Genomic DNA, 9189 nt, shown 5'->3' with positions numbered 1-9189 from the left:
AAAAAGAAAGAAAAGAAAAAGAAAAAAAAAGAAAAGAAAAGAAAGAAACTGATCACATTTTAACTTGCCTTGAGAGATCTTCCATATCAATAGTGTCTTGTCTGCAAATCTGTCCAGTCCATTATGAGTGCCGAGGGCATCAAATGCTTGTGTACTGGTTAGCTTTGAGAGCATCTTAGCTCTGATGCACATCAAAACATTATGAATACTTCAGAGTACAAATGCTTTTTAGTTTGTGCAAAAACTTCTGCAGTTACATGCAGCTAAGTAAAAGAAAGTAACCAGCAAACTCAGCAGTCCTTTCCATACGTGCACTTCAGAATTCATTGCCTCAGCCACACAGCTCCACTAAGCTGTGTCCAATAAAAGTACTTTAAATTCTACAGATCAAGAAGTAACACGACAATTCTATAAAAAGACCATATAAACTTATGGCATACATGGAAGCTTACTCTTTAAAGTAAAACTATAACCATTTCAGGACTGCTCTCTGGTCTTTGAAAACTCCACTTAGAAATTAGATTACACTAAGAATACTGCCCCTCACTTTTAAAAATAGCTATCAGCATTTTAGTGGAAGCTAGAATTAATTTACTTTGGTCTAGTTAGCAGGATTGTCATATTTATAGTGTTAAAGCACCACAGATACCATTCCCAAAAAGCATCTTCTCATGAGTATTCAGAGCATGATGTGTACTTGTTCCTCCACTGTAAAACTGATTTTTGTCCAGTGGAGGGCCATAAAGATGGTGAAGGGCCTGAAGCATTTCCCCTATGAAGAAAGGCTAAGTGAACTGGGTCTGCTTAGCCTTGAGAAAAGAAGAGTGAGAGGGGACCTGATCTAGGTCTGTAAATATCTAGAGTGTGGGGGGCAGAGTGGTGAGGCCAGACTGTTTTCAGCAGTGTGTGGAGATAGGACAAGGGGAAACAGCCAGAAACTGCAGCATAGGAAGTTCTGCACAAATGTGTGCAAGAACTTCTTCACGGTGAGGGTGACTGAGCACTGGAACAGGCTGCCCAGGGAGGTTGTGGAGTCTCCTTCTTTGGAGATATTCAAGACCTGCCTGGACACCTATTTGTGTAACCTGGTGTAGGGAACCTGCTTTGGCAGGGGGGTTGGACTCGATCTCTGGAGGTCCCTTCCAACCCCTATGATTCTGTGATTCTGTGATCAGGAACAGTCAACAGTCATCAAGGAGACACAAAGTTTGCCAAAACACTTGCAAAAGTGCCATGCTATTAATTGACTTTTCCCCAAGTATCAGAAGAAAAACCATCTCCAATGTGTAAATTAGAAAGATAATCGCAGTTTTTATAGAGTTTGTAGACACTATTTATCCACTGCTATCAAAGCCAACCAGAGAATGTCTACAACTAGCACACAATCCTGATTTCCTTCTTTAGATACTCTAAATTCAGTTTTGCCTAGATTTTTTAAGTAAGTACAAGAGAAGCACCCTTATACTCAGCCATTGTAGGGGAGTATGGCATAATCTGGCTCAGTATAAAGATTCTTCCTATTTGTACTGAAGGAACAGGAAATTTCAGGTTATCACAAAATCATGAGAAGCCATGTCACATTGAATCTAGCCTACCAGAGTTGAGGTAGCTTACTGCATTTTATCCAGATAGAATCAGAATGCCCACAATCTCCTTATCAAAAGCTTAATGAATGCATATGCTTTTCCATTTAATGCTACAGTCTGCATAAGGTCACATACAACCTTCCACTGCTCTCAAAAGTAGTGGAACGAGGTGCAGTGTGATGAACTTGTACCATCTCCGTTGAGAATTCTGTACCACAAGCAAATGTTTATGCAAAACAAATCTTACCCTTCTGTGGATCAGCTCTGCATACAGCACATTTGATAGTTTGTTCCAGACACCTAAACATCAAGCTTAACAAAAGCAGCGAGAGATAACACGTTACCAAGTGCTATGTGACACACGAAAGCATTTCTACTAGTGAATATCAAGACACTACATTTACAGAATTCATCTTTTAATGCACTTGTAATTCAAAATCATGTTAAGGCTTCTACATCAACCTTAAGCGTGGAACCTTGAAGTGCCATCCTAAAAACACAAAAGCAAAAGTTCACTGAATTCTAAACACCTTTTTATTTTGTATTTGCTGCCATAGAAAAGTTATCTATCAGCAGTCATCAGTGTTACTGGGGAAAAATAACGTGGTTTTCCTTTTCCTAAAGAAAAGATGTGATGTACATTAAGTCAGTCCAAAATCCTGATGTTAAGTACAAAAAGCAACTGTTTGAATTATAAAATACCATACATACAGATATAAAAATGTTTCAGAAAGTGTTCCACAAAGTTTCTAAACTTTCAAGGACAAATCTTCAGTAAGGTAGATAGGCTGTTGTCTTCAAAAGGTGAGCATCAGGTCATTTGAGTAGAAAGTCTGAATCTTTATCTTCCTATTTACAGCTGACACAGACTTAGATTTTCATCCCAGCCAGGGATAACATGATGGCTCTAGTGATTAAGGTGTTTTTCCTGGAGTTATTAATTTAACAAGTGCATACTCTATATATAAAAAGGAAATTTCAAACAAAATTATACAACTGCTAGACTTTATAAAAATATAGATCTATATTTTTACATGAGAATTATCCAAGGTAAGTTTCCATTTTCTTTTGTCTTAACCATTAGAAATTAATTTTTTATTCCTCTGGGATCTTATCTAGAGTTTAAATTAAAATGATGTGAAGTTATTAGCTGGTGGAAAGTTTTGGGAACTATTTTCTGTGTTTATGTTTGGCCAAAATTAACAAGCTACTGCACCTTGCAGTGCTCATCTTAAAGTACTGGACATACTACACAGTCGATATCTACTTATTGTAGAATTTTGTAGTTCTTCAGTGTCAAAACCCAAATAAAAACCATCTTTGTTGTTCTTACCATGAAGAAAAAAATAAACCACCAACAAAAATAAATAAAATTAGACAGTATTTCTGTTTTGCTGTACTGCATTAACTCTTTACTGTGTAGTGGAGGCAATAATGAATAATACAGCCATTTGATGAAGGAATGTAGAAGAGTACATACTGGAAAAAATCCCAGACTTTACAGCTGTGTGTATGTGTATATACACACACGTATGTCTACAGTTGGAGCTGTAACTTTCACTTCACAAAAAAGATTTAATGTATAGACTGAACAATCATATAGATCAACTTCACCAGCTGGAGATCTTCAGGAAGAACTACTAGCTTTCAACTTGGACAGCAGCATTTCGTTCTTACGACATTCCTGTTAACAGAAAACAAACAGATAAGGTAGTTATTCTTAACCCTACTGCATGTATCTGCACATCAGCCAACCAAAGCCTCATCTTTGAAAGACCTCCGAAGTACAAAGTAGTCTGGAATGAGTATGAATTGAAGTTAACTCTTGATTCATCCACAGCATTATTCCGACAGAAAATTCATTAAGCTTCATGACATACACACCAAAAGGAACGATGCTTGACCATTAGTCTAAAATTGTTAGAAGTGGATAGAGCATATCCACGTATTTATTTCTAAATTGAAAAAAAATCTGAAATTGAGATTACTTTTTGAACATCTGAAAATCCAGAAGACAGTCTGCAAAATATCAGTGTCCTGGAAATTATTCTTGGTCAAGAAATGTGTGAACACAGGCATACACCATGTTTTCAGCAGCGCAACCACAATTTTATTTTTTAATTTCATTATTTTTAAAAATAGCAAGATTGAATAGAAGTTATCTCACAGGGCAGTGGAAGAAAAATAGCTTTATTTCTGCTTCAAAAAAAAACAACCCAAAATAACAACTCCCCCCCACAAGCACCAATCTCTTCAAAGAGGATGCAAAACACTGTCAGAAAAGTAGAACAGCGCATCTCCCAGAGCACATAATCCAAAACAGGCGGGGGCTACCCCAGAATAAACCAGAAAGACTTTTTTTTTTACCCCAAAAACATCTGATGCCAAATGACAATTTTACCTGACAGCACTACTTTCTTTATCATGGTAACAATTAAGAGAAGTACACATTATGATGATAAACTCGAGAAAAGTGAAATGAATGAAAGGTTAAACAGTCCTTCCACTGCAAGTAAAATACAAGGCTGGCTACTAAAGTATTTATGACTGCAAAGACACTAGATTGCCTCTCTTACTCACACATTTCCACAACTCTCTTTGCTCCAACGCCTAACTGCTGCTCAAAGATTTCCAGGAGATTCCATCCTGAAACCTAAATATACAGCTTGCTCAGTAACAAATTAATACTTCCCTTTTAACGTGGAGGGGTGCCAGCCAATCAGTGTCAAAAGAATTTTCAGAATAAAATCCAGAGTTTAAAAATAATGTGGAAACATCCACAAAGAGACAATGTTAACATGTAATGAAGTATAAGGAACACCTGTGCACAACTTGAAAGTCCTGATTGCTTTGGCTTGTTTCTGTTGTAATTAGAATTTTGAATATGACAACACAAAATTAACAACATAAAAACAATACCATTTGTTGCCATCTAAATTCCCATTGAGTAGAATGCAGTAAGGATCTATATTGTACGCCTTGCAAAAATAAAAAAATTCATTAGTTCTGCTAGTGATAAGAGTACATTTCATCCACTCACACAATATGAATACTGCTTATTTCTAGGCAGTGATATAAAATTCATTCCAAAGATGAGATTGCCAGCTTCCTCATAAGGCAATTCTAACTCTTTGTGATTTAAAACCACTAACTCACCAGAAAATAAATGTAGAAAGTAAGACAAAGTCCAGACAAACTCATATATTTAGAAACGTGCTCTTAACCAAAAGCAAAGTTTATAATTTGCTTCAAAGCAATCAGTGTATCTGTGCAGAACTTCTTAAACTACTCCTGATCAGTTCAAGTATTTGCCAACTTATACTAGCAAAAAAATCTTACCTCTTTAAATTCTTTCACTGTTTTAAAGTAAAGCCTCTGTTTCTCTAGAAGCTCTAAGTATTCATCATTCAATTGATCTCTTCGCATTTTATTTTCTTGCTTCTTCTTTTCCATCTGTTGGTATACAGGAAGGATTAAAGGTCATTTACTGTATAAGAAACACACATATAAGCACACAAAGTGTAAGAAATAATTTTCTATAATGAGAAAGATGCTTCACAAATGACATCTCTGCCTTGTGCTTTAAGCACAGCGAACATTTAGGCCAACTCTTAAGAAAAATTAAAAAGCTAAAACATCTCAGTATCAGTAACACTGTAAGTAGCATCCAGAATTGAACTAAGGTTCATGTTTCTGCAAGCCCAGAATTTTGCTCACCAAACAGTTCTACATCAACAATGACATGGTGAAATTAACAGGAAACTGCAAGATCTTGATTTGGTTGTTTACGCTAGTTGTACCAAACAGAGCAAGACAAATCTTAAATTTTTCTATTTAAATTTCACTTGCTCAAGACCCACACATGAAAATTCTCTTTTGTCTTTGTGCCAAAGTTGTGACAAACACAACTCAAGTCTCTAAATGGAAAGATCAGCTCTTATTATAGAGCTGGCTGCCTTCTCAGGAATAGAAGCTACTGACAAGCACTACTTAAAGCTATTCCACTGCATGCAAATACATCCATGGACACCTTTAGTTGGAGTAACTTTTGGCTCATGTGTGCACATCGGCCCAAGACCACTTAACACAAAGTCCACTGAGGCTGAACTTTCACAGAGCAGCCACTCAGTGTTACCAGAAGCAATTCTGTCTTCTCTGCAGTAACTCTTGGGCTCTACACACCCACAAAGCCCTTTCACTTGATCCATGGGCACAACACATTTTTCTAAATCTACCTAACACCAGAAAGTGAGTCTAACATAGGCACAGCTATACTTGTGCATTTTCCAAATGGAGAAAAATTCCCATGGACCTCAGGGACATCAGTGAGACTTTGGGCACATACAGTGATTTCAAGCATCTACATCACTACACGGCCAGTAACAAGGAATATAAAATTCCCACCAGCAGAGAAGCGTTAACAGTACCTCTCTCCTACTCTATTCATTTACATTTCAGCAGTGAGCAGTTTCTGATGGATGGGAAAAAATAATACTTGTTATATGCTTGCTTAATTTGCACCTCACATACTGAATTCTGCCATGCATAGTTATTATCCAAGAGACTTTTCTGAAATAATTATCAGGTTCTATTAGCATAAGTGAGAAGTGTCTCAGACCTTCATTCGATTCTGTTTGATGCCTTCCACGATCTGCTCCATCTGTCGTAAGAACTGCTCACGAGAACCAGAAGATGCCATTGCTCTGGAGAAAACAAACAAACAAATAAAAAAAAACAAACTGATACGCATGTGGGACAATGCATCTCACCTCCAATTACCCTGTGTATTCACTGATGTCCAAGTGTTTGCATTACTTAGAATTTTATGTAAAAAAATAATCTTTTTAATCTCTGATTTCAAGTAAAAGCGCAGATATTCAGCTGATATAAACTATCAGATGGGAACAGAGACTACAGAGCTCATCACCAGAGTTCTCTCTGACAGTTCAACTCTCTCATGTGTTTTCAAGAAATAAATTGCTACTAACTGACCAAGAGCACAAACTTGTAAGAAAAGCAGCTGATTCAAATACAAAGAGGGTGATTGGAGAACCAGGAGAACAGTTAATATTCTAAACCAGTATTTTGTGTCCTGACAGGAAAAGCCCTGAAGAAATTTTGGGCTTGTAACTTATCTTGAACAGGTAAAGGGAAACAAAAAAATACCACGCCCTACCCATCAATACAGCCAACCAAATCCCAGCTGTCAATTGCAGTACTGGGTTGTACTGACTGGACTCAAAAGGATGTCATCACTGAGCAGAACAGATCTAAAATTCCTGCTGCAATGGAAAACACTTGAAATATCTAATTGTTTGGGCTTGTTTCTATTGTAGTTAGTAGTAGTTCTGAATATGACATTAACAAAATAAAAACTTACAAATTTCTGAGTCAACATAAAAACAGCACATATGTGTATGTTTGTGGAGGTGTACAAGAAATGTTTAGGTGCTGTGCTGAGGCACATGGTTTAGTGGCAAATATTGGTGATGAGTGGACAGTTGGATTGGATGATCTTGGAGGTCTTTTCAACCCTGGTGAATCTATATTATAGAGATCATTACTTACTCAGGAGGAAAAAACAAATCACAGCAGAATTATGAAAAGACATAATAAGAAGAATTATTTAAAAATTAAGAGATCATCTCCTTTCCTATGACTCTACTGTACTGCTGTGACAAAATTCACACTGGAATTTTTTCCCTTAAAGTCAAAAAAGCACCATAGAGAAATAAACGTTGGCTGCATCACAGATGGTACTTTGACCTGAAGTGTCCAAATGAACTACGATTTGACTTCACGCTTCATCAAAACTTTTAAGTACTGAGTTAGTCTATAAAAAACATCTGAAATATATCTGAATCTAGTGTTTTGTACATAATATAACTACAGCTACACAAAATGGAGAAAGATATTTAAATTAATGCCAGGAAAACTAAGACTGAATTTCTTTACACAACCACAACTGAACAGCCAGATATTAAAAACATACGTTGACTATAAAAGTTAAGTAATTCCAAGTCTGAAATTCCCCAAACATTGGCTTAAACAGAATTAATAAACTATTTTGTTAAATAGTTTAAGTTAATAAAATATTGTAACGCATTTTTAGAGTCCATTACTCATTCCCCCTCCTATTTTTCCAACCAGCCATACTACTATCAAGAGAAAAATGACCATTACTTACTGATGAAAGTTGTCATGGATAGAATTCAGCAAATTGACCTGTGAATTAAGGAAAAAGAAGAAAAAAAGAAAAAGAAAATAGGTGATATTCTGATCTCACTATGAGTAGCTCCTGCTACAAGATATGGGCACTGTACTTAAATAAGACAAAGAAAAACCTGTAACAACATTAACAGGAGTTATTTTGTTGCTCTTGGGATAGCTCGCCCAGCTGATTAAACTGCCTATTTTTTTCTTACTATCTAAAGATTGCTAAGAGCACTAAAATTCACTAATTAGCAATGAATGAGATTCCTCATGGCTTTCAATACCTCTTCAAGTCTCCTGCAGTTAAACCTTCCAAGCAGTTTCTCCTTATGATGAATACTTGGGAATGTACTGAACAAAATCTAAGCACTGCAAACTGAACCATTTGCTTTAATTGCTACAGAAAGCTGAACTGACCTCCCTCAAATCGACAGTCTTCCATATAAATGCGACAGCAATAGGCATGTGCATTGCAGAACCTGCAGCTGTTCCTGACTTTACTATGAAACAAATCCTGAGCAGATTTCAAAGCTACAAAAGGAAAGAGATCACTGCATGACTCATCAATTACTTGCCAAATCTACATCCCGGCCCTGAAATATTTCCAATAAGCTTGTGTTTAGGAATGCAGTTCTACCACTTTTTATACCACAAAACAGTCAAATAATGAAAAGTAACGTTGCAAAACTGTTGCACAGTAAGAATGCTGATGTGTTACCCTGCACAACAATGAAAGCCAGACTATAAACAAAGCAAAGATAATAGAAAGTTCAATTTAAAAGCATTTTAAGTTATGACTGCTCAAGAAATCATGTAAACATCTCTCTCATGATTGACATCAAGCTAAATGAAATGCTTGAACAGTTTATTTGCCTTTTGAAATTATATCCACGGAAGTGAAGCTTGGAACTTGGAAGTTACATGCAGCGTAAGTTAATCGCTGAAGAACATTTCTGCTTTTAGACCTACTCCATCAGTTGTTCACATGCCCTCAAAAGAAGTCATATAAACTACTGATTTTCTAAACTGAAAACCATCTAGCACACATATTAGAATTCACCATTGAAGGGATGGAAATGGTCATTCAGTAACTTCAAAAACAGGTATCTTTTTGTTGTCATAAACTTGACAACCACTTGGTCTCACAAACTAAGCAGAGAGAGATTTGCTCATCAAATGTTGTGTTTTGTTCACAAAGAGCAGTTTAAACATGCTTTACTAACAAGCCTTTTGCAACACAGAACATTTCCACCTCAACATCAAAAATATTCGTATGGACCAACTCAATTTTACTTTCAAAGACTGATAACTTAGCTCTGACAGGGCTAAATAGAGAGTTTTTACTTAGCTTTCACTTTCTCCTGCACAGACTGAATATTTAGAAAACAAG

General features: G+C 36.4%; 1 protein-coding gene across 1 annotated transcript in view; it reads right to left on the bottom strand.

Moving 5' to 3' along the window:
- Positions 1–2102: 2102 nt before the first annotated feature.
- CCDC93 (coiled-coil domain containing 93) overlaps positions 2103–9189 on the bottom strand; it is a 31720-nt gene continuing 24633 nt past the window's right edge. The window contains exons 19-22 of the mRNA XM_010714068.2: positions 7774–7811; positions 6205–6289; positions 4926–5039; positions 2103–3270 (exon numbers count right to left, since the gene is read on the bottom strand). Coding sequence (XP_010712370.1) covers positions 3214–3270; positions 4926–5039; positions 6205–6289; positions 7774–7811 — 294 coding nt within the window. The 3' untranslated portion in view covers positions 2103–3213. The remainder of the gene's footprint in view (positions 3271–4925; positions 5040–6204; positions 6290–7773; positions 7812–9189) is intronic.

The sequence above is a fragment of the Meleagris gallopavo genome, chromosome 7, assembly GCF_000146605.3.
Source record: "Meleagris gallopavo isolate NT-WF06-2002-E0010 breed Aviagen turkey brand Nicholas breeding stock chromosome 7, Turkey_5.1, whole genome shotgun sequence".
NCBI lineage: Eukaryota > Metazoa > Chordata > Aves > Galliformes > Phasianidae > Meleagris > Meleagris gallopavo.
The sequence above is the reverse complement of the archived record's forward strand: the minus strand, read 5'-3'. Positions and strand labels throughout refer to the sequence as shown.